Source organism: Strix aluco, chromosome 2 (genome assembly GCF_031877795.1).
Source record: "Strix aluco isolate bStrAlu1 chromosome 2, bStrAlu1.hap1, whole genome shotgun sequence".
NCBI classification, from domain to species: Eukaryota; Metazoa; Chordata; class Aves; order Strigiformes; family Strigidae; genus Strix; species Strix aluco.
The window spans coordinates 8592894-8619018 of NC_133932.1; the positions used below are offsets into that span (position 1 = coordinate 8592894).

Here is a 26125-nt window from a genome sequence, read left to right on the forward strand (position 1 = left end):
AAGGGAATAGAAATAGCAACTGCTAGTTGCTGGGAGCTTGGGTTTTCCTCCTGTTGGAGCTGCTGATAGCCAGCTTGGTGAGAAATGGGGAAGTTGAAAAGAGGGCCCAGAACTTAGCAGGCCTTGGGATGGGAACTGTACAAGTAAAGATGTGAGAAGTGCAGCCAAAATCTTGATAACAAGTTCTGGAGGAGTCAAAAGACTGGTATGCTTGAAGTACAGAGGTGCCAGTCTCCGTCTAATTGCATAAGAGACATGAGTCAGGGGATCCTGTGAACAAATTTGTGCCTTCTGCTTGATGGAGGATTTTTCCAGCTGATGTTCCCAGTAGTCCATGGAATTAGTTCAGAGTAGAAACTGGCCATCAGAGTTCCTCATCCTCTCCTGATAATGAGTGGTCCTACAACCATGTATCATGATTGGGTGTAAGGGGGAGGAGGTTGAGCCATTGATGCATGAACATGTAGAGGTGTTCTCAAAGGAGGTCATCTGGTTGCTCAAAGCTTAGTGAAGTGGTGTGTGAGTTGAACAGGGTGTCACAGGTCAAGGCCTCAGAGGTATCTCCATGGTCCTAGGTGTTGGAGGGAACTACCCTCCTGGGGGACTTGCCTGAGGTAGGAGATGGTGGTATAATATGGGTGTTCTATGCTGTATACTAGACAAGCAGTGTTGGGTTGACCACAGACACAGTGGTCCCCAGTTTTAGTGATGCTGCAGGGACAATCATTTCATGCAGTGATGAGGTTTCTGCCTGAACTTGGAGGTGAATTTTGTTCAGCTGGGGCTCAACAGGGTGATTCCCCCTTGTTGGTGATCATGAGGGACTTTGATTGCTCCAGAGAGCTTCCAGGTTGTGAGGAGGGCTTGTAAAACACCTGTAGTTCAAGAATATCTTGCAAGAGGCCTCTTGGGTCACTGGTGTAGAATGACAGACATCTCAGAGAAGATGGGGGAAGACAGATGCCAGCATAATCCAGGCTGGACTGTCTGAACTGTAAAAGACCATCCAGAAGTCCAGTACTTTCTTCTAGAGGCTGGTCAGTGTTGCAGGGGTAGGGCACAGAGTGTTGATGCAGTATTGAAGCACAGTCAGCGCTCTTGGGTTGCATTTCCAAGGTGAACAGGATTGCTGTTCCATCAGACGTAGTGGCATGAGCCTTTATCCGTGAGGCAGCTAAAGTAGACCATGCTTTTCTACCACTGTAGTAACTAAGCTTCACAGTTAGATTGGTGAAGATCTGCAGGAACACAATGGAGAACCCTCCTGCCCAAAGCAAGGAGAGTACCCCGCCCCTACAGAGACCTTACCTCCATCCCATGGGGTTTAATGGTTGGATTTTGAGCTGTTTGACTTGGAGGGAGAGAAAAGGGGGATGAGGAACCTTCTGGCCAGCAGTGGTGGTGCCAGTGGTACCTGCGGTGCTGTATACCAGCAAGTTCTGTATCCAGAGCTGTGGTCTCCGTGGTACAGGGAAGCACTCTGCCTCCTGGGTCCACTTCCCTCCTTGAATAGGGCACTCACTGATGAAGATGAGGTTGTAATCTGCCATGGCAAGGGTCAGTTGCATCTTTTTTTCCAGAGCAATGAGTCTTCAGCAGGTGGCACAGCTTGTCCCTCAGCATGATGGGTCTGAGGAGCTTGCAGACTTGTGTGAGCCTACGGTCCTTGTAGTGCCCAGAAGCCTGTGGACTGGGACATTTCTGTCCTTCTGCTAAGTAGAGGTCCCCCGCCCAACCCAGCCAGTGCACCTGGCAGAGAGCAACAGCTCTGCCACTGACACAAGGATAAGCAACAGAGGGAGTGGGGTAGCCCTTTGGGGATCAGAGGGACCTCATGAACAGCAAGTACTCCCTGAAGGTTGCTCCATGTAGGTGCAGATGCCCTCAGGGGCAGCAGAGAAAATCGTGGGGTGGGAAGTCAGAGTAGGGCTGGGCGCCTGGTGCCAGCAGCTGTGGCTGGTGAGCTCAGCCTCTGCAGTCTCAGTGCCAGCAGGTTTTTGTCATTTTCCCCACTTGCTTAGGGAGCTGTGGCACTCTGTCTGATGAGGACATCTGAAGCCTTGCTGGTGACTTTCTAAGATTGGGAACAGTTTCTCCGTCGTTACTCTGTACATCTGTAGGGAGCCAAGGTATTCTTGGCAGCTGCACTGGGTCACTGGCATGGGAAAGAATGGATTGGTAAGGGAGTAGTCACTCAGGTGGAACCTGTCTCATCAGAGATAGTGGCCTGTTCCCTCACTGGCCAAGGATCTTGAATTCAGTGCTGACTGGAGAGACCAAAGGTGCAAAGATGGGTGAACCATTCTGAGATCCCATAGCTTGAGCCTTCGTAGAGGAATTACAGCAACTGCCTCATTCTTCCTCACTAGCTGTGGCTAGCCCTGCCCTCCTGGCTGTCTTTGAGGGTCCAGCCATGGCTTGAAGTGGACTCTTCTGAGGATGTGGAGGAGGTTGTGTTCTCTCAAGGGATGGGAGATGTTGGGCCCACAGGTGTGCTCTCCATATCTGTCCACAAGACAAGGGCTGTCAGTGGAGAGGATTTGGGTCTCCAGGTAACAGTGCAGAGAGGAAGGAGGCATGAGAGGTAACAGTTTTTCCCTGTAAGCAACCCTCTTCCTCCTTGTGTGGGGTTCCCCCAGGTGGGGTGGGTATCTGCTTATGTTGTGACCACTTCCGTCCTTCATTGTTTGGAGGGCTAATGACCCTTTCCTGGGTCAGAAAGCAGTCAATTCAGAAGTGTCAAGGTAAGCCCTGAATGTCCCTTGAGGAGCTGTGGATGTACGAGAAGATTCCTGATGTTACATGATAAAGGACTCTGCAGCTCTACATGCCATGTCCTGCCCCTGCTGTCTGACTGTCTGGATGGGGACTCGCTGGCAGAGGCAGTTGTCCTTTGCAGCCTTGCAGGAGAGGGCTCATGGGATATACCAGGGGCAAACAAGGGGAGGATTGTGAGGAGAGCAGCATTGGGAAGAGGGATGAGACAGAAGTGGGTGTCACCTTTACACCCAGCACCTGGAGGGGCTTGCGGGGAATGAAGAGCCCCTCACTGAGAGCCCTTTACCCATTGCCTCCCACAGAGTGGCTTGTGTTGCCAGAAAGAAAACCTACTATGGCTTGTAGGCCATTGTCATGGCCTAGGGCATCACTGCCTCTGGAAACTCCCACACTGTTTTGAGGGGAGGGTGGTGAGAGGAAGGCAGCAGTCTCGGTGTCTCCTGGCTGGCTCTAACCATTGCTGCTGTTCCAAAACCAGATGCTTGATGGGAACTGTGGCCGAGCATGTGTTGGCTGTGGTGGAGAAGGATGTTGCCACCTGGTTGGATACTCTGGGGCTGCCAGAGTGATACCCCACAGCTGAGGAGGGTTCAGGTGAGGAGAGTGGAGCCTGGAACTGACGGGCTGCCGCAGCCCCCACGTGCTGGTGTTTTGAGCAGGCTCTTGTTCTGCTTCTTCCTCCAGCTTGACCTGCTGGCTGGCAAATGGTAGTGGGCCCAAAAGTGCAGTTTCGCCTTGGCCTGTTGACATCACCTTGGCAGTGGTGCTGCCCACCCCACAGAGAGGGACCAAGAGTGTCCCTGGGGTGAGAAAGGTGCATTGTGATCTGCCAGTTGATTCCTGAGGGGTATTTGGGGTGGTCCTTGTTCCCCACTGGTAGAGATGAAACTATGGGACGTAGATGTCACAAGTAATGGTATTCTTACACTCTAGGACAGTGCCCATGTGATATGCTGGCCACAGAGATTGAAATTTAAACACATGGAGAGCAACATATGAAATTGCCTGCTGCATATTACTTTTGTAATGTTGGCTATAGGCCAGCAAAAAAGGGCTGCTACCTTGGTTCATATTGATGTTTTTATACTTACGGTGCTGAATGAGGCCCCTGGGGACACATTCTTTGCACTTCAGAGAAGCAGTGACGAATGAGGAATGAACTGCTGTTCATGCTGGCTGATACTTGATCTGTAAATGAGGCAGAGCTTTGAGATTTTTTTTAAAAAAAATTGTGTTAATTGGGTGTTTCATTTTGCAGTACCTCCTTAGTTTAGATTACATCACTGCTTTTCAGAACAGAACTGCCTGTGTCTAACATTAGGCTCTCTGCTCATCTCTTTTTAGTTGCAAGGACACGGTATGCAGTAGCCTTTAGTATTGGTTTGAAAGTGTTTCCAGTCAAGAAGAAAAACGTTGATGTTGGAGCTTTGTTCATTAATTCTATTTCCTAAACAGCTCTAAAAACATACCTGCAGAAAGAGGCAGAATGGTCTGGAAAAAAATATAGATTACCCAAAGGCAAAGCAAAGATCCTGAGAACTGCCCATCTGATTCCTAATCTTACAGACATCTCAGAGCTGTAGGTGTTTTCATTTTTGATTAAAAACTTCAAAGACAGACAGCTGTTTTATGGAGACCAAGACATTTCTCTGCCTTGATGAGCATCAGACTGTTCAGCCCTATCTCATCCATGAAAACAGACCTTTTTCTGTTCATCTTCCACAAGTGATTCTGTTGGTAGGTGCCAACAACAACTAACTAATCTCTATGTTTCCTCATGCAGTACAAGCTAGAATACTCACACAGTTATGTGAATAACTCTGGTTCATTGAATTCTCAGCTTTACCTGGGAGAATTTGAACGCTTCCATCTGAGGTTTATTCCTTTCCTTGATGTTGACCTTTTGGCTAGCTTTGAATGGCTCTCTGTAAACCATGCAGGGAACGAAAAGGTTTCTATGATTATGCTATCCATCCATCTGTCAGTCCTTCCCAGTAGCTTCAGCTGGTTTTATTTTGTCCATATTTGACAGGACATGATGATGTTGTGTTTGACAAAGATACTACACTCCCACGAGTATCATGAAAACTGATATCAGAGAAAGAGCAATTTAAAGACTGATCATAATCACTGCAATTACATTTGTTGTTTTCTTAGTTGTTCAGGGAAAAGAAGGGAATGGAAAAGAATAATTGAACCATATACTCTAAATATTATACTCTTTACCAGCATTAACATTGGCTACCAATATCGAATGATAATGTTTCTACTCTCTGCTGGGAAGTAAAACCTGAGAAACAGAAGCAAGTTTGTTAACAGTGGATAATAGCAGTGCTGGAAATTCACTGTTTAATTAATATGTTTCTTCTTACGTTAATTGGCATGACACATCAGAAAGCAATTGACACAAATACATGTTTGGTATATGGTGTTCATCTTCACCAGCATCATGTCAGGAAGGAAAAAACAGAATTTAAGACTCTAAAACTGTATTTGTCTACTTAATGTGGAACAAAATAGAGAAGACAGAGAAGATGCTTAGCATCCAACACAGAATTTATAACAAAAGAGATTATTAAAGTCTTCTGCATAGATGCAGATACCTGACTCAAGCATGTACCTTGATAAATGAACAAAAGACAGGCACAGGTACCAAATATAGCATCAATGAATACACAGTGGTAACAGGAATTGAGAATATGTCAAGAGGAAACCCAAGGAGAATGGACTTGTTTAGATTAAGTATTTCGAAACAAGGTGGATTTCCTATGATCACAGAAATGCAAAGAAACTCAAAAGATGTCCAACTAAAAAATTCTGTGTCTCCATGATAAATTGAAGTATGTGGCAAAATGAGCTACTGAAATAGGAAAAAAGTAGTAATATTAGATCAGCAAGGTGGGATACAGTCATCCAGATGGCTTCTTGGATTTTTCTAATGCATTCATCAAAATGGTCGTTATTTCATATTGCTTGAGAATGCTTAGTGCACATATCTTCTAATTTCTGAGAGTCCAAAATTATGATGCTCAAAAAAAAGAGAGTGGGGAAAAGGGTATTCTCTTTTCCCTCATCTTTTTTCTTGTTTAAATGTTTTTCATCTTTATGATTTAGAAAGGCCCGACTTAAAAATAAACCTTGATTTTTACCTTAACAGTAGTGTAACAGAAAGAAGGATGATATTTTTCTCCCAAAGGCTTAGGGGACTTGAGTTGGAACATTACTTCAGTTGTGATGGAGACATCTTTTTCTGATGAGTGTTTGTCAGAGTTTTTTAATCAGATCTATGTTAAAAATACAAAGCAACCATGATCTGCAAACAATGTGACTTAATGTATTTATTTCAACTGCTTCATGTAATTAACTTCCTACTTGTTCAGTCATCTACTGAGTCTTCCAGAGCAAGGATGGACTTTACGATGTTAAACCCAAACAAATAATACTTTTTTTTTTTTAAATCAAGAAATTTTTCAAAAATTCAATGAAAACGAAAGCCCGTTATATCCTTTCTATACACACCATACAGAAACAATGACAAGGAAATCAGAAACCCAGTTATCTTTCAACTTTTATAATCTCATTTTACAGCATTTCAATGAGATATTCACTAGCATGTGTTTGTAAAAATCCCACTTTAAAATTAGCTTTATGACCCACTCATGTTTTAAAATGCTTATCAGCTGTACATGGAGAGAAGCAAATACCATTCTGTAAGAGGTGATCGATGATAGAATTACAAATGGAATAGTCATGATGATTAGCAGAAGCTGGAATGGAAGATGGGTAAGAGAAAAGAAATTATATTGGAGAAGAAATGTACCATTACAAAAGAAAAAAACCATACTAAGTGGAGGGAGAAAGAGGTTGACAAAAGTCTGGATAAAAACAATACTAAAATGTAATGTATTGCTTTCAGTTTCTTTTTTGACACTTCACTGTCCATACTTATTTCTGATTTTCCATGTTTCTTTCCTTCCATCTGTCAGAGCAGATCTTGATCTTTCGTGTCTGTGGATTAATGCTGATCTTGCTATTTCTAGCAGAAGAGAAGAAAACCCGCTAACCTTCATCCAACTTCCAGTAAGAGGAAGTAACATTGCCCCAGGCCCAATGCCAATTAGAATCCAGAGATTTTCCTTTCAACCAATGTGTGATGTTGTAACTCTTCAGTTGATATTCCTTCATTTAAAAGCATTTAACAGATATTAGAGTTATTTTCTCCCAATGTATTTCTTTCTTAGTACCTGTGAAACTGTTTAGACCAAACATTTTCAATAATTATTCAGTCTTTATGACTATAGTGCATGCAAGATCACATTCTCTTCCCTTGTCTAGATAGATGAGATATTTAAACTGGAGAAAAACAGTAATAAATAAATTTTATAGGCCTTTAGTGCTACTATTATGGGACAGGTGTGGACTTTGAGACAAATAGTTGTTTGATGTTGATGTTATTCAACCATTTGATGTCACCATCTGCCAGAATAATATTAATATTTTCCACAGTCTGACACTTCATGGAAACCATCACTGGGCTAGCAGAATTGACAGCAAAGGTTGAATGTCATTTGCCAGACTTGGGGGCTGTCAGGTTGTTGATCACCAGATTCCCTGAGGTTGGTCTCTCTCTTTGTCTGGGGGGTCTTTGCAGTGCATTCACAGAGCAGTGCTGCAACCTGTTTTGCACTGTGTGCCAGGACGTCTAGCTAGAAGGGCCACAGCACTGTGCTCAGAAACAGCTGAGAGTACAAGAAAAAGACCTAGAGTAAATGGAGATAAACAGGCATGACACTGCTACCTGCACTGAAGGCGTCTGTACAGCTGCCTTCTGCTCTGGAGAGGTGGCATCTCTCCTGCCTCTCCAGCATCACTGGATCAGCTCTGTGGCAGCTTCTGATGTGAAGGGTTGCAGATGGAGGGAAGGAGCAGGGACTGCTTCTGTGGGAAGAGGCAACTGGATCCCAGTGTGCAGGGGCAGGGTCCCGCTCTGCTCTTAACTCCAGTTTCATCCTCCCACTGACATCTGTTGATCCCTCAGCTCACCCTGACCATAGTCAACCCCTCCACTCCTTCCCGTACCTGCCCTCTCTAGATTTGCACATCCTTGCAGTGCCCCTTTCTTCTCCCCTTTGCCCCTTCCCTGTTCAAGGAAGACCAAATACAAAAGTATTTGATTCTAAGCCACAAGCAAACCTTATAGCTGATGCACCTGGGGCTGACAGTTGGGCTTTCCACAGCTCTATCCAGCACTCCCCTTTGCCAGAGATATTTTTAGCCCTAGGAGGTTTGCTTGCACCCCAGATCTCCAGCCACGCTAGGAACGGGCAACCCATGAGTGGGCCCACTAAGGCCTTGCTCCTCTCCCTTGAATCCAGGCACACCCCAAACCTCCCTCTTGCTTTGCCAGACTCAAGATTGCCAGTCTGATAGGTGGTAGTGCAGTCAGACACAGTTTTTTGAAGCAAAATAGAAAGAAAAGAAACTCTTGTCAAATGGGGAGTCCAAAATCTAATCAAAGGTTGGGTAGAAGGTAGCAATGACATGTCTAGGCTTTATGCAGTGATAAAAGAAGTGTTTGCTCAGAGTGGGCTAGTCGTGGTTGTACTCCCCAGCCAGAGGGAGCAAGGGGCCTGTTCCATCCAGGCTGGCCATGACAGAATTAAGAGAAAGATTTGGCAGCCCAGCTCTGGGAGCCTGCCGAGGCCTGGGAGTGGTGATGTTTTCAGACCTGCTGGGAAGCTCTATGCACACCTTCGAGTGCCCTTATGTGCTAGCAGGGGTGAATCCGGCAGCCCAACAGAGGCAAGGTGGCTGCAGCTCCCTGCCCCTGGGTGCAGCCAGTATTCCCGGTATGCGTACACATAAGCATCATGCACAACACGTATGTCACCGAAATCGGGAATAAAGAAACTCCTTAACACTAAGGCAGTATTAAGAAGCAGGCGTTCTTTATTAATGGCTGGGCACATACGGGAGTTGTCTCACCAACAACACACACCTAACTCATGTAAGACACAGATTACGTAGGATACAGTAATACATAATAAACAAGTTCTCATACATAAACATGCTAATTCCCATAACTCATTTTCTTATTCCCACCTCTTTCTGGTCATGCGCACTTGAGTCCTGAAATGAGTTGGGAGGTGCTTGTGCGACCACCACACACCACCGACTCGAAAGACCCCTAAATGTCCTTCTCTCAAGGACTTTGGCTTGAATTGCACTTTTAACATGCTTCAAGGCTTCTTTACAATGTGTCCTCAAAAACATTCTGATCAGTGTGGTAATAAATTGTTTTCTAGCAGGCACCTACACAATGGTGTTTGTTACAGAATCATTCTACAAATAGATCACCAGTTAATGATTACTTTAGTTTAAGATTATACAGAAGTTGCTAACATATAGCAACTTTAAAATTTGATTTTACCTAAACATTTCTTATCCAGCACTCATTCCCCCCTTTTTATTGTAAATAATCTACTTTTTATAGATTCCTTTACATAATTTTTAAAAGCATTCATTTTACCCAACTAATAGCTATACATACAATCATAATTACTATTATGATGACAATAAGAGTTTCCAAAAGGCTTGCTAGCCACCCTGTTAGGGAGAATCCTAGTCCATGGAGGATTTTGCTTAACCATGAATTTTCTAATCCAGTTCATAATTCTTTACTACTTTGTGCGACATTTTTGATCCTATACAATTGTAGATTTAAATTCTTTGTCACATTTGATATATGGATGCAGCAGGGGTCATTTATTAATCCTAAGTATTGACATACCCCGTGTTCCTTAAGTAACAATAAATCCAAGGCCAATCTGTTCCATAATGCCATCTTACTGCTTGCCTGAACCTGAGTATTCAATTCAGCCAATCCTGTGTGAGTAGCATTTGCCAATATTGCTACTTGTATTGAAAGATTATGCAACATAAATTTGTTTTGTAGTGCTGATATTCCTGGTAAAAAGCTTGATTCTAACACCCATCCTACTGTGGTTCCAGTACTTGGGGATTGCCAGGTGTCCTCTTCTCTTTTTACTCGAGTCCACTCTGAAGGTCTCAGTGGTGACCTTCTCCAAAGAGGGCATAATGTTAATAATTGTAAAGTCCATTGTTTGTTTTGACTTTTCACTGGCATATGGGTATTCCATCTTCCATCACTGCTTACCCATACTGTCATTCCTAAACTTTTATTTGTCCCCTGACACAGTCGATCCCTGGCCATGTTCTCCTATCATTATTCAAATGCGACCAAGTATCATTTAGAGAATTTCTATAATTTCTACAGGTACATCCCCATCTTAGAGCCTTGACTGCTGGGTAGAGACGTTGAATTTCTGCATCTGATGAATTGCAGTTATATTTTTTTGTACAGTTCCATTTAGGGTGTATCGTTCTATCTTTTTGCTGAGCTTGTTCCAAATTGTCATAAATTGCACTTACTCGAGGAGGGTCTGTTAAAGGCCTAAGTGTTCCTTCAAACTCTGAACACCATCCTACATTTTGAATATGATCCCAAGTTTCTTTTGGGGGTTTTTGCCAAACCTTGGGAGTTGGCAGCCCCATGGGGTATTAGTACAGGCCTCTCCAGATGGATGGTATATAAGTTCCTTTATCCAAGAGGTGTCAGGTTTTGTAATGTTACACCCAAAGGCAGTTTCATTTCTTCTATTAACATTTAAGGAATAATTTCCTTCTGTCCCTATCCAGGTTAATTTGCTTAAGTTTCCTTTTCACATCTTCTCCCATGCTATCGTTAAATCCATGGTGAGGATTCTCCATGGAACAGGATCATTGGCTGATTTTGGTATCGGAAAACAAGCTGTAACGGAGGTCAAATTTTGTACCTTTGCAAACCCTTGTATTAACTGCAAGATCAAATTATTTTCTAACAAATTCATTAATGCACAAAAAAATCAATATATAGTCTAAGGTTATTTTCCTCATGTTGTGGCTCACAATTTTACATTATTTTATACAACAGTCTCATAAGATTTTTAATTCTTGCTTCCTTGGTCTCTTCCTCTGAAATGTTAATTTTTTATTAAACAATTTAAAGCATATGATAAACAATAGAATAATTATTCCATACAGAATACCCAATAATAATCCTAAAACTATAAGTTTCCCGTAGTTATTTCCCCAAGTACAGTATATTCAACTTAAGTCTTTTCCTTATAAATTTTCAGTTTCAACAGTCCAGTTTTATCAGACTTCCAAACTTCTGAAGGTGCCTTTTTCACTCTGGTATAATGTATCCAAGGTTCCAATCCTTGCACCTTGACAGCAGTATATGTAGTCAACAGCACCTGATATGGACCTTTCAACTTCTCTTGCAAGGGTTCTGAGGTCTAGTTTCAATGTAGACCTAATTTCCCAGTTGAAATTAGTGCACTGGAGTGTCTAATGCTAAAGGTCCAGTCAAAACTATATATCACCGAAGAGCTGCAAGGGTTTTCCGTAAAGAAATTAAATACAATTTAAAATCCGCATTTCCCTCTGTGTCCATTTGTCCTGGGATTACTGGTGTCTGGTATGGTTTTTCATACAATATTTCATAAGGACTAACTTTGGTTTGGTTGTATTTGGTTGCAGATTTTGGTTGTATTCTAATTCTCAATAAAGCTAATGGGAGGGCTTGAACCCACTTTAGGGAGGTTTCTTGGCATATTTTACTAGTTTGTCACTTTAGAGTTTGATTCATTCTCTCTACCTTCCTACTTGACTGAGGCCTCCATGGAGTATGTAAATCCCATTTGATGCCAAGGATTTTACTTAACTGCTGGGCGATATCTGCCACAAAATGTGGGCCTCAGTCAGAAGATATTCCAATGGGTATTCCAAACCTTTGCATTATTTCCTTAAGCAATAGTTTGGTCGCTTCCCTAGCCTTGTTGCTGCGACAGGGAAAAGCCTCCAGCCATCCTGAAAAAGTATCAACTAGGACCAAAAGATATTTATAACCGTTTTGCCTTGGCAATTCAGAAAAATCAATTTGCCAATAATCACCGGGAGAATTTCCATGTTTAATAGTTCCTTGGAGAAGTTCTCTCTTATTTAAAGGATTGTTTTTCAAGCAAATACAGCATTTCACCATTATAGACTTTATTATTCCTGTCATTCCTACCCATATAATTAAATTTTGAAGACTGGAAATCATAGCTTCACTACCCAATGAGTTTCCTCGTGTTTTTGTTTTACAATTTCAGTCATAATCTGTGGTGTAACAACAGGGAGTTATCAGCCAACCTGCCTCATTTGGAGGTGCTTTCAACAATGACGCCCATTGTTGATCTCTCTCACTATACTTAGGTATCAGATTCAGGAGTTTGATCTGCTTTACTGGTACTAATGCAAAGATGCTTTGTTCAGCCACCTCTTTAGCAGCTTTATCAGCTAACCTGTTGCCTACATTTATTGTGGTTTGTCCAAATTGATGTGCTTTACAGTGCATTATAGCCACCTCCTTAGGTCTCTGAATATCTTGGAGCAGCTGAAGAATTTCTTCCTTGTATTTAGTGGGAGATCCTTGGGCTGACAATAATCCCCTTTCTTTCCAGATAGCCCCATGGGCATGAACTATTCCACGTGCATACTTTGAATCAGTCCATATGTTGACTCTCTTCTCTTCAGCTGTTTTCAAAACTTGTCTTAATGCCACCAACTCCACTTTTTGGGCCGATGTCTTATCAGGCAAGGCCTTCACTTCCATTACTGTTTTGCTGATCAGGGATATCAATTAAACTCAGACACCAGAGTGAAAAGAGCAGGCATATTTTACTAGAAATAACTAAATAATGTAACAGAGTAATACAGAAAACATACAGTAAGAAAAGACAGAACAGTGCACTTAAACAAATAGGAAAATACAGGGTAATGCATCAAATCATTACTGCTTGAGAGAGAGAGAGAATAGTGATTAAGAAAGATACATCACCACTTGCATACTTTACCATCATCCAGATCCGCAGTCGCTGGGGAGCCCCGGTTACAGCGAGGATTTGGAGAACCTTTCCCTGCAAGTGGGAAGTCCTACGCGGTGCGTCCACCCGTAGGTGAGGCTTCCAAAGTCGCTGTGAGCGGGCCCAGCCTTATATACCTAAAAATCAGTAAGCCAGAATAGCTGACACCTTTGTTTTAAGCGGAAATATCTGGTTTTCATCTCAGTTAGGTTCCCCCCAGAGCCTGGCCAGGGCTTAAGGGAGAAGCTAAGGGAGTTTCCCTGCTTATCTAGTTAATTTATGAGCAAGGTCACAAATCCAGACAACTGTTTCCGTGGCCTTGTTATCTTGCTCACACATAAAGAAATATAAGGATACATTCAGGATAGACATGTTTTATGCTGTTTAAACTACATCTTCTATGCATATTTCACTAATGACTACATACAGAGTTAGCAGTTTCAGTTCAGGGCCTGTTGCTCAGGCTTCAGTATTCCCACCTTTTACATCAGAACAGTTGGTTTGCTATAACTTAGTATAATACCTAATAGCACAATGGTTATCAGTTATAAAATGTACAGGATTCATCTATAGGTCAACTCTGGCTTGGGCTTATTGTCCAAGCCTTAGCACTTCAATTACCTGGGTAGTTGTAACCACTGCATATCCAGCTATTCATTTCCCATCTCGAACAAGGCTACTTCCATCTGTGAACAATTCCAAGTCAGAGTTGGTTAATGGTCCATCCTTTTAATCTTGTCTGCTCAAGTACACATGTTCAATTGTTTGCAGGCAGTCATGGTATAAGGGCTCAAGATCTTTTGCTTCTGAATTTAAAAACATTGCTGGGTTGATTGCCATAGTGGTCTTGAGATCACCATCATCTTGTTCCAACCAGATAACTTGATATTTGAGCATACGACTTGGCGACAACCAGGGTCCCCCCTTTTGCTCCAAAACAGAAATCACCATATGCGGAACATAGACAGTGATCTTTTGTCCTATTGTCAACTTTCTGGCTTCTTGGATCAAAAGGACAGTTGCAGCCACAGCACGCAGGCATCCTGGCCATCCCTTACTTACATTGCCTAGTTGTTTGGAGAAATATCCAACAGCCCTTCTCCAAGTTCCCAGTCTTTGAGCCAATACACCCAGGGCAAGATGTTGCCGTTCATGTACAAAAAGTTCAAAGCATTTCGACAAATCAGGCAATCCTAGCGCAGGTGCTGACATCAGTGCTTTCTTTAAATTTTTGAAAGCCACCCAACATTTGGGAGTCCATAATAGATGATTCTCCTTTGATTCTTTCAGAACTTCATAAAGGGGTTTCACCAGAAATCCATAGTTGAGGATCCACAGTCTGCACCACCCAACCATACCCAAAAATGGTCTTAGCTCCCGTATGGTTCTGGGCTCTGGAGTTTGGCAAATTGTATCCTTCCTGTCAGCCCCCCAATCTCCATCGTCCTTGTGAAATTTCAAATCCTAAATAAGTCACAGTCTGTTTCTTTATCTGAGCTTTGTTCTTTGATACACGGTATCCTTCTTGTCCTAGAAAGTTCAGTAGACTTATAGTCATTTGTAAACATTCCCCTTGCATCTCTGCCTCTAATAGGACATCATCTACATATTGCAGTATTATTCCTTCAGGATTTCTCTTCCTCCATAATTCCAATTCCTTTGCCAACTGATTGCCAAATGTCGTTGGACTGTTTTTAAACCCTTGAGGTAACACCGTCCAAGTAAGTTGTGTCTTTCATCCTGAGGTAGGACTTTCCCACTCAAAGGCAAATATTGCCTGGCTGTCTATATCTAGAGGTATGGAGAAGAAAGCATCCTTAAGATCAAGTACAGTAAACCACTTATGCCTTTCCTTTAAAGATGTTACCATACTACTGGGTGAATATCTTGAACAATTTGATTTATAGCCCTTAAATCTTGAACTAATCTATGTTCTTTATTGTTTTGGTTTTTTACTGGTAGTATCAGAGTGTTATATTCTGGTTCGCACTTTCTTAGCAATCCATAATTTAAGAATTTTGTAATCAATTCCTCCAATCCCTTCCTTGCCTCCCATTTAATAGGGTATTGTTTTTGTCTTACCGGTTTAGCTCTATATTTTAAAGTCAGCCTGTAAGCTCTGCAATTTTGGATCATCCTGGAATTCCACTTGCCCATACCAGTGGTATCACTGCATTCTCTACTTCCTTGGGAATCTCTTCTGTTTTCTTGTCCTGCAATATAGAAGTTCTTGTTTCTGGAATTAGTAATTGTATTTTGATTCTGGAATTAGTAATTGTATTTCTCCATCTTTAAATGTAATCTGAGCTTCCAAAAAAAGATCTCTCCCCATTAAGGGAATCGGTCAATCTGGCATATATAAAAATTGATAGGTTACCCATTGTTTGCCAACTTTAAATTTTAATGGTTGGAGGAAAAGCCGCTTTTCCACTTTACATGTTGCACCAACAATGTTTACTGATGTTTGGCTAAAATTTCCTTTACAAGTATTAAGAACTGAATATGTGGCTCCTGTATCTACTAAAAATTCAGTTTCATCATTCCCCAGCTTTAATGTAGCCCGGGGCTCAGCTGAGGATGATGCCCCCAGTCTCCTTCATGATTCTTCATCTAAGGTCATCAGTTTAACAGCTTGCAAGGTCGGATCTAAATTCCCTGCTTGAAGGCAGTCCTTTTTCCAAGGTCCTCTTTCCTTACAAATTGCACAATTATCTTCTGCAAGCCGAGACTGTACAAAAGGGGGTAATCTTCCTATTGCCCTACCTCTTCCAGTTCCTCTGTACTCCCTTCCTCTTCCTCGAAATCCTCCTCCAGAAACCCCAGTGAGGGCTGCAATCAGTCTCACATCTGTTATTTTCCCTTCTAATCTGCCTTGTTTCTTTCTCCTTTTCTCTATTATTAAAACTTTCCATGCTACATCCATCATTTTTTCCAAATTTCTAGAATCTGCCTCTTCCAATTTTTGAAGTTTCTTTCTTATATCTGGTGTGGATTGACCCATAAAAATGGAGGCTAACTGAACCGCCTCCTCAGGATTCTCAGGATCCAAACTGGTATATTTTCTAGCTGTTAATTTTAACCTTTCCATAAAGGCAGTTGGGGATTCATTTGAATCTTGTTTCACTTCGTACAATTTAGACCAATTTATTGCTTTGGTCATAGCATGTCTTATTCCAAATAATATCCACCTTTGATACCTTCTTAATAATTCCCAGGGTCCCTCCCGGTTTGGATCCCAATTTCTGTCCACAGTGGGCAAGTTCTGGTCTACAGGTCCCTGCAGGTCTCCATTAGCATGTGCCCCTTCTTGTTTTCTGGCAGTATTTAACACCATTCTTTTCTCTGTACTAACAACATATCTAATATTACTTGTAAGTAATTCCAATCAGGATTTTGAGTTCTGATTATAGTCTTGAACATGTTTGCCACCTTATCTGAATCCTCCCTATAAATCCCTGCCATCTCCTTCCATGATCTTAAATCCGTCATGGAAAATGGAATTTTAGCCATTACCAGTTCCCTGCCGGAGCGGAGCCTGTATTATTTCCCCCTGTCTGCCCTGCGTCCTTCCCACTACTGGGCTAAATTCCTCCTGTCCTTCGTCATTCTGCTCCTCCCAAGCTCTCCTGACTCCTGCTTCTTCTAACTGTTCGTTATCATTCAGGCCATTCCCAAACCTCTGTCTTGGCATTGTTACCAATTCTAAATCATCATCTTCTTCTTTCTCACACTTTAAACATCTCTTTCCAATACTACATGCAGAACAACACCTCTGTAAATGTCCTTTCCTGTTTACTTTTTCTTGTGCTAACGCCATGGGGTCAGGTGATTTTAACCCACACTGTCTTTGCCACTCCAGCTGATTTCATAAAGAGAAAAAAAGATCAACATATAGTACCTCATCCCATTTTTCTTCTCTCCTACAAAACAACATCAATTGCAACGTGGTATTATATTTTAAAGTTCCATTTTTTGGCCATTTTTCCCCATCATCGAGAATGTACATAGGTCACCAATGATTACAATATTCCTTAAGCTGCCTATGACTAAGTAGATTCCCTCCCACCTTTTTTCAGTGCTTTAAAATACATCCTAAGGGATATTGTTTGGGAATTCCTTCTTCCTCTGATGTTGAGTTTTTCCCCCCTCCTATAGAAGCCTTATTCTCCGTACCTCACCAACCTGTTTACCAAACCCTAGGTATCCCACAGGCTTTCGCCTAGCAGGTTCAAAACCTCCTTATGTAAGGCACCTTATTCTTAGCCCAATCCTGCAGGGTTTTCACCGTGTCTTATGGACAGGCCTTTACCATCATAAATGATAAAATGCCTTTACCTTTTCCCAGGGAACTTACTTGAGCTCTGTGGTCTGAGGATTGGAGGTTCTCCCTGAGAATCCCTCAGTGCCAGCTGGGAGTCCCACAATCCCAAGTATCATGAGGTTCACGAGCAGTGTCCCACCTGAGTCACCAAAACTGTCACCCAATTTTGGTGACACATCTGCATACATATATGCACATAGATGCCAGCCACGCAGATCAACACAGACAGACACACTCAGCCCTCACACAAACAGCGCCAACAGCCTCATCCTGCTCCCATCTCCATCTGAGCATGATGGAGATCCACTATGAGCAGCATGGATCCCTCCTGTCGCAGGACTGCTCAGTCTGCCCAGTAGCTGCCCCTGGATCCCGGCGTCCCCAGTTCCTGGCACCTGGCAGCCCCTGAGACCACAGCCACGCTGCAGTTGCTGGTGCAGACTCCTCGCTCACAGATGCACACACACAGAGCTCTGTCACAAGTGGCTGGGACTCCCCTGATCCTTCTAGTAGCCCACTAACCCTGTGGCCTCACCCTCAGGGGCACATAAGGGCACACAGCTGGCACTCAGATCACTTCACCTTCATTTTGTCTAGTGGCCACGTGCTCATTCACATGCCCTCACTCACTCCAGCTGATTTCACTCACTCTGGTCTCTCCGATCCCTGGCACTTAGACTTCCATCATGAAACACATGCACCCAGAATAGAGCATCCTTCATGCTAGAAAATAGTTAGAAATTGATTTTAACAAGAACACAGGACAGACTGCACAAAATAATCACAGAATCACAGAATCATCTCAGTTGGAAAAGACCTTGAAGATCCTCCACTCCAACCATTAACCTCACACTGACCGTTCTCAACTCCACCAGATCCCTCAGCGCTGGGTCAACCCAACTCTTCAACCCCTCCAGGGATGGGGACTCCACCACTGCCCTGGGCAGCCCATTCCAACGCCCAACAACCCCTTCTGCAAAGAAATACTTCCTAAGAGCCAGTCTGACCCTGCCCTGGCGCAGCTTGAGGCCATTCCCTCTTGTCCTATTGCTTGTTCCTTGGTTCAAGAGACTCATCCCCCCTCTCTGCACCCTCCTTTCAGGGAGTTGTAGAGGGCGATGAGGTCTCCCCTCAGCCTCCTCTTCTCCAGACTAAACCCCCCCAGTTCCCTCAGCCGCTCCCCATCAGACCTGTGCTCCAGACCCTGCACCAGCTTCGTTGCCCTTCTCTGGACACGCTCGAGTCATTCAGTGTTCTTCTTGGAGTGAGGGGCCCAAAACTGAACCCGGTCATCGAGGTGTGGCCTCACCAGTGCCGAGTCCAGGGGTAAGATCCCTTCCCTGTCCCTGCTGGCCACGCTATTGCTGATACAAGCCAAGATGCCATTGGCCTTCTTGGCCACCTGGGCACGCTGCTGGCTCATGTTCAGCCAGCTGTCAGTCAACACCCCCAGGTCCCTCTCCGACTGGCAGAGCATGCCAGACAACCATACTGATCAGCAACCTGTTTACATGCTTCCCGTCCCTTTTATCCCTTTATCTGTTTTCTCACATTTGTTTCTTCCCAAACTACCTAGATCCCCCCCTTTCCCTGCTGTTGGTTCTTCCCCTACACATCAGATAAATCTAGTGCAATCCTCAAATGCTCTTCTCCTGCATCCCATCATGGGTCCCATACCCCTGGGCAGTAACTGCCCCCCTCAGTTACGAAACTGCTTCTGAAAGCCTCTCCCCTTGACTGATCTTGATGGGCTTTCCCCTGAACCCTGGGACTGAGGCTGTCCTTGGAGCAGCCCTGGGAGGGACCCGGACAGGGTGTCCCTTCTTGTGAGTCCATAATTTGGGTCCCCACCTGCCATCGTGCCCTGTGCTCCTCTGGGCTTGTGGAGATGGGCCTTGGGTGGGCTGATGGCTCCTGGGATGGGCCTGGGAGCAGCCCGGCAGGGTGCTGGCTGGGATCCCCCTCCTGCCATCGTCTCCCTGTGCTCCTCTGTGGGTGCGCAGGTGAACTTCTGCCACACAATCTAACATTATCCCCTGCAAAGTGGGGTGCCTGCAGATGGGAGCCAAGTGATCTGATCAGAATTTAACACAAATTCAGCTCTACCACTCATAGCTCATGAATTGATCGTGGTTAATAGTAATCACAATTATAAATAAATAACTGAGCTCAGTAAGGCCAAATGCATGCATGTGCTGGTCAAGAAAATCAGTCAAGAGGATCACAACCTTGAAAGGTGGTCTTTGTCATGCTCCTCATAGCCATGTTGTGCCTTCTCCTGAAGTCTGGCTGTGTCTGACCTCTGTGCTCACCTTTGTAGCATACAGTACAGGAATGTCCTTTTTCCTTTCTTTACTCAGCCTAGTCAGAGGCATATGGGGAATGCTATTAAAGCACTTGATTTTAATTATCCTCATGAACTGAAACATAACCTCAGGTGTGAAGGGCAAAATATGCCTTGGTTCTTTCAGAAAGGGAGATCTTCTTGCACAGTAGAAAATTATGAGATGTGAAGGTGTAGTGGACACCAACTCAAATAGCATTTGCTTTCTGCTGTTTTTCATCTCTCCATGTTTAGCCTTTTTAAGGGACCAAATTATTTTTTTTCATTTTGAATTCTAGCTGATGAGTGCCTCAGGTTTCCCACTCATGAGTGCCTACATGCCTCCTTGCAGGCCTGTGTAGGGTGAGCACAGCATCTCTTGCCTATCAGAAGATTTCTATCTGGGAAGAGCAGTGACGAGCCAGTGTAAATATGCCAGAGCTGCTAGAATGAGAAAGGGGGTTTGCATATGTCTGTGGAGGAGAAATTTGCTATAAAGAGTAAATAAAAAGCTAAAAGCTAATGAAAATGGAACCATTCACATGAGTGGCATGTACTCCAAATAGACTAGATATTGCTGAATTGATCCCAGGAATAGATGATCATTTTGGGAGCTATATTTCTTACCAGGTTCCAAAAGGCTCAGGTTTAAACACAGTACAACCTTTCCTCCATGACGTGGGAGCAAATAACTTTTAACAGGGTTTGAAGATGGCACAGAAGCTGAAGGCAGAGTAAATCACTAACTGGACAGAGCAGTCACACAGAGCAGTTCTGGTTACTTGGCTGGCTCTTTAAAATGTGCTACTTTGCATTTAGTTTCACTTTTATTGCAATTCGATCTTATTGAATAATCTTAATTTTAATCTTTATTAATTAAATTTTATAATTTCTGTTTTATGTTATTAATATTTAATTTTACCTGATCCTTTAAGTTGTATTAAATTGCATCTAAAATCAAATGGCACAGACTCTGCTTTTGAATGGGTGACAATTCCAGAAAGCTGTGCGAAGTACATAGGGATCTGAGTGAACAAACACCTGAATGTGAGAACTGTGAGGTTATGGCACAATGGGTTAATGTAAAGAGGGGCAGTAAGTAGCTATTTTTAGTTTTACTTACATTACTGTGTATACTGTTGTGTCCACATTTCAAAGAACTGAAAAATTTGAGATGTCCTTTAAAAAGAGACACAGATTTATTAAGGGGACTGGAAAAATGATCTACAGTAAGAAAACTAAAGATCTCAGTCTGTTTAGTTTGTCAAGAAGAAAAGCAAGTGTATGAATAACTTTCCTGAAATGTAATGGCAGGTATTAGAAAGGTCTTTAATCTTGCTGTGAATGGCAGAGTAAGGGCACCAGCAGCTCTAAGTTGATGTCAGACCAATTCAAATTATAAAGGAGAAATGCCTTTTTAAGTGATGATGGTTTAATATTGGAACAGAATATTTAAAGAATTGGTTCTTTCTCAGTCACACATCATGACTGGATGCGTTTTTCCTGGGGAGCTGTACTTTAGCCAAGCATACATTATACTTGAGAAAAACCCAAATGACTGGTCTTACAGAGATAACTGTGTGGAATATTGCAATAGTTGGTGATGTACAGGTTGTCTGACAAAAATCGGGGGGGTCTGATTTAAGGCTGTTGTGTACGCTGAGCTGAGTTGGCTTAAGACTGCTAGAACAAATTGTAGTGGCATTCAGAAGCCTGACTAGATGTGTTCCCACAGGAAATGAGGTGATTGCGGTAGACTGGAAGGGACTGAAAGATGTGGACCAAATCAATATGGACAGCACCAGTTCACTGCATGGCAGCAGTTTCCATCGACCTTCCACTGAGGTGAGTGCCTGTCCCAGACCCACTTACCCAGGGGGATCAGAAAGTTTCAGTTCTGTCTGAGTTCAGAAATGGGTGTTGTGCATCATTGAGGTGTCATCTGGGAGAGGACCAGAATACCAGTGTGCACCTGAGGATCAGACTTTCATATCTGCAGTTTGGCTTGCCTTGAATAGAGTGGAGTCACTCTGTTCACGATATCCATAGTGAGTAAGAATTTGCAAATGAAAGTGCTTTTAACCACTCATGAGTGGAACAGAACATGGAAAATACTGTGGCAGTTCTGACAAGCCTGTAAGTCTGCATTCCTTGAATAATGGATTCACTGAAATGTCCAGCACTATGTCTGTCCCAGATTCTGCAGCACAGCCATAAAATCTTTTGAAGAAACACATTTGTCTCCATTTTGATTTTTAGGGATGCATTCACTAGTAACTCACTGCCAGTTGATTCACCATGCAGTATCTCAAGGGCTGATTAATTTGCTGTTCTGAATTATTGCAGCTTCTGCAATCTTAGGTACCTGAATTTTCAGCTCTGTAAGGTTCAGTGTGTGCAGTCATGATTAATAAAAAGATCAAAGCTATGTTAAACACGTAATATTTGAGGAATCACAAATAATGTTCACAAATAACATTGAAAAATAACATACAATTTGCAAAACCTTACAAAAGGCTAATGTATAGCTATTTTTATTTCCTTGTTATACCTTGATGGCCTGGAATGTAAGTTCAAGAAACTTGGAGTTTCATGGAATGCTGGCAGAAATTGTGGGGCCCAACCTTGTATGGAAAATTCAGTTAAAGACAGATCTAAAAGTCAATGGGCATAAACTATACCTCAGTAAACATTTTGATTTATGTGAATAGGTACCATAGGTGTAATTGATTAATCTAAATTTTCCTGAGTGTCCACATCCCCAAAACCAAGATGTTGAGCTGTGACTCCTTACAGCTGAAGGAAATCACTATGAATTAGAACTGTAATGGCTGAGATGGATCTAGTTTGCAAGGGGAAGGTGAGTCAGACTGGACAAACTGAAATACTACAAGAGAAAATAATTTCAGCAGAAAATTATTCTGTAACTGGCTGTATTATATTCAAAATAGATAGGTAGTGTAGCTCCTCCTTGTGTTAGCCTCAAAGTGGTGCAACTCCCACGCAGGGGTGCCAGCATTGCAACATTTAGCAAAGAGCTGTTAGAAAGGGAGCCTTATGAAAAAGGGGTTGTTTTTCCCTCTCCTACTCTCCGTATGATCCTCTTCACTATTGTATCTTTAAACACCATGATACCTACAGACACCCTAATCAACAGCAGGGAATGAAACCAGCTTGAAAGACACAAGTTCTTTTAATATATCAGATAAAGTAGTGGCTGTTGATTATGGCAAACTACTAGATAGATGCATGGCTGTTTGCAACTTGTTTGTTACACTAATATGATGTCCTTCTTTGCTTTCTTTAGCAAACACGGACAGATTTCTCCTGGGATGGTATCAATGTGAGTATGATACCAGGATTAGAAGCTCCAGTTTTGGTAGTATAATAATTTTAAAATTGCAGATACTTTCAAAACTTTTAAATGGCCGTCATTTTCTCGTTCTCTGTGGTTTGAAAGCACTTGGGACACTGCATATCAGTGGGATGTATTTTTAACTAACCCTCACCCTACTGACATCCCTTTCATTGTGGCACTTGTGGCTTGGGATCTGTTGCCTAGGGTCAATTAGAGAAACAAATTGTGCAGGAAAATAATGGTGCATGCAGCAACTGTCTAGAAGAAATTTGTCAGTTTTTTCCTCACTGCACCTCTGTCTAGCTGAAAGCAAGGTATGCAAAGTCATGTTTCCTTAAAGATAGTAGAAGACAGTTTCCTAACTTGCAGCTTCCCATTTTCCAACCCATTCTGAATCCATGGAGCTCTTTCATAATGCATCTCTTTCTCTTTCTCGGTGTAATTCCATAGATTTTCTTTGTTATCAAATCTGGCTCATGAATTTCCTTCCCTTCCCTTCATTCCTGCCTTCATGTCATAGCTTTCCAACCTCATAGCTCTTCAACGTCATAGCAATAGAGACCTGCAGTTCACTTTCTTTTCTGGACTGAATGCATGGGGTGGCTCACAGCACAGCAGCAAATGGGTGGATACTGCACAGCAGCACCCAGGCAGGAATGACCAGTGGGGGCACAGATGGACAGTCTTCACCCGGCTTCATCACCAAAGGAAATGCCTCATGGAACAAGGGCTGTGTTCTCATTTTTTATTGTTTTTCCCCTGCTTTCTGATTTCTTCAGCTCACATGTTACACACAAACATTCCTGGATCCAAAGTTACAGGTTGCTTTAGCTGCTTCATTTGCACTCACTTTCCAGAGAAACTCACCTCTCCCATTTTGGCCGTTGACTGGAATTATATGCAGTTCAACATCTTTACAATGCCTGCCTTTGCCTCCAACTGTTTGACTGCCACTCACCTTTTGTGAGGTTTGTGCCTATGACCAAATGCTTGCTTCATGTCAGAATTTAAAATTTCCAGTATCATGGCCACTACTTTTGAGTATCTTTGTGTTTGAAACATGCTGGACTTGATTTTCAGAGAGGTTGAAATGAAGAGCAGAAGCAATGCTTGTTTAGCCCTTGTGAAAATTATGCCTTGTATAAAATGCCTGGGATCTCTGAAGAAGGCTGGTGAATTCATCTTGAGGGGCTGTGTTTTAGGTTGATGTTTGTGACTGCTGCCTATCCCAATAGTTTCTTGTCCTTGTTATTCAGGGACTGAGGACTAACATAGAGAAGAGAGTAAAGGGAATTAAGCAGAACTATAGATGTCATTTCTTTACGGGTAGTTGTAGGTGCTTGAAACAGGATACATCACTGATACGGTCACGTTCATTTTATTAAGACCATATGAGAAGAAATAAAAAACAAAAGTAACATATAAAAATTAATATCTGTAGTATGATGCATATGTGATGTGTTACTAGGTCTTGCCTATCACATTGTCAACTCCCCATAGTAAACTCCCCGAATTGTCCATCAGCCATGTCTTGCATCTCTAACAAAGAGTTGGGAACAGTGCAGCATGTCCATGGAGGACTGGCAGCAACCAAAGGGGAGCCTCTCACAGCCTGCTTCTGCCTCTCCCTCTGACCTTGCCTCACTCAGTCCCAACGCTATGCAATATCCAGTCCTGGTTAAACAGCCTCTAATTTTTGCTTCCCTTCTTTTGTTCTTTTTCTTGTTGCTTGCTTCTGCTCCTCATCTTCCCCCTACCTTCTGGCATCCTTACACTGACTTCTCACTTCAATTCACTTCCTTTTCTCCTTCCTGTATATAATTTCTACATATTGTCTCTCTTTTCAGCTCTCCATGGAAGATACGACCTCCATCCTCCCCAAGCTGAAACGCAACTCCAATGCTTATGGGATTGGGGCTTTGGCTAAATCATCTTTCTCTGGTGAGGTCCTCAAAATTTGGCTTTGTCCTTGGCAGCTTCTCTCCGCAGGCCTTTGTGCCTCTTTCCTCTCTGTTGCTGTCCCAACTGCTCCTTTCTGACTCTTGCCTTTTCAAGGCCTTAGAGGAGTCTCTACTACCACGATTCAAGATACAGAAATCTCTTAGTTGTTGCCCTTTCAAAGAACAAATTTTCTTACTCCTGTTGACCTCTAACCCCAGCTCAGACATCTTTAATTGCTTCCCCTCAAACAGTCTTGGGTTTAAACCCATTTTCTGTATCTTAGTTTGTTCACTTCCAGTCTCCATCCTTCATGCCCAACTGTGTCCTAAATGGATTCTAGGCAAGGAAGGAAATAGTCTTTCATATTTGGAGTTTTCCTTTTTCCCCCTTCTGAGACCCAGTCAAAAGAAAGATGGGGAAACTCTCCTAGGGAGTGATACAGTGAAAGGTGGGAGACACCCAACCCCAGGCCTGAACCCTGTCAGGAAGGGAGGGGAGAAGAGAAGCTTCACTTCCAAGAGAGATAAACAGCATGGCAGACAACCCTGGAGCTGTGTAATAGCCCCTCCTTGTTTTCTAATGTCTGGCCCCTTAGGGATATCTCGCAGCATGAAGGACCATGTCACAAAGCCAACGGCTATGGGCCAAGGCCGTGTGGCTCACATGATTGAATGGCAAGGCTGGGGCAAAGGTAACAGCCAGCAGCAGCAGCACACGCATGAGACAGCACGCAAAGACGCTGATGCCTACTCAGACCTGAGTGATGGTGAAAAGGAAGCCCGGTTCCTTGCAGGTAGTGCTAACTTTTTGGCATGTGGATTGGATTGGTTGGGATGTCCCAGAACAGAATCCCTGTAAGACCAAAGTGCAGGAATTTGAAAAACACACTGTGGGTGGTTCAGATGGCTGAAGGAGAGAGAGACTGTGGTTGGAGTATTGCCAATGGAATGCAAAGTGGAGAGGTTGAGGGCCAATTTTTGGTGATGGGTGTTGCTGAGATGGGACAAGGTGTGACCAAGAGATGAGGTTAAAGAGGGCGGTGAGAAGTGGGGACTTACACATCCCTGCTTCCCCTCCCTGTCTCCTTTGCACAGGAGTGATGGAGCAATTTGCTATTTCTGAGGCAACTCTCATGGCCTGGTCTTCCATGGATGGTGAGGATGTGAGTGTAAACTCAAATCAGGAGAACCCAGCAGGCAACTACTCTGAGAACTATCAGGAGCTAATGGAGAGCCAAGGTGAGCTCCACTGCCTCTTTCTAATATTGAAACACAACGCTTGTCATGTTGCTCTCTTTACCTCTACCCTGTTTTATTCTGTGGCCTCAAATTTTGAGGTTGGGATCTAGCAGAGGCATCACCTGTTTGTGGAGTTGTCTAAGGAGTCTGATCTTAACAGGGAGGCTCTAAAGCCCAGTTCCTTTGCCTTTTTTG

At 43.1% G+C, this 26125-nt stretch overlaps 1 protein-coding gene across 8 annotated transcripts in view; it reads left to right on the forward strand.

Moving 5' to 3' along the window:
• FAM131B (family with sequence similarity 131 member B) overlaps positions 1-26125 on the forward strand; it is a 60079-nt gene that overhangs the window by 25823 nt on the left and 8131 nt on the right. For 6 of the 8 annotated variants that reach the window (XR_012621282.1, XR_012621280.1, XR_012621283.1 and 3 more), the window contains exons 2-6: positions 21129-21238; positions 22701-22736; positions 24599-24688; positions 25275-25485; positions 25787-25930. Coding sequence is in view for 5 of the 8 variants with exons in the window: in XM_074810614.1 (XP_074666715.1) it covers positions 21129-21238; positions 22701-22736; positions 24599-24688; positions 25275-25485; positions 25787-25930 (591 nt within the window). In the remaining 3 variants the exon portion in view is untranslated. Of the gene's footprint in view, positions 1-21128; positions 21239-22700; positions 22737-24598; positions 24693-25274; positions 25486-25786; positions 25931-26125 lie in introns of those variants that run through there. The other 2 variants (XM_074810635.1, XM_074810664.1) reach the window with 2 other exon arrangements.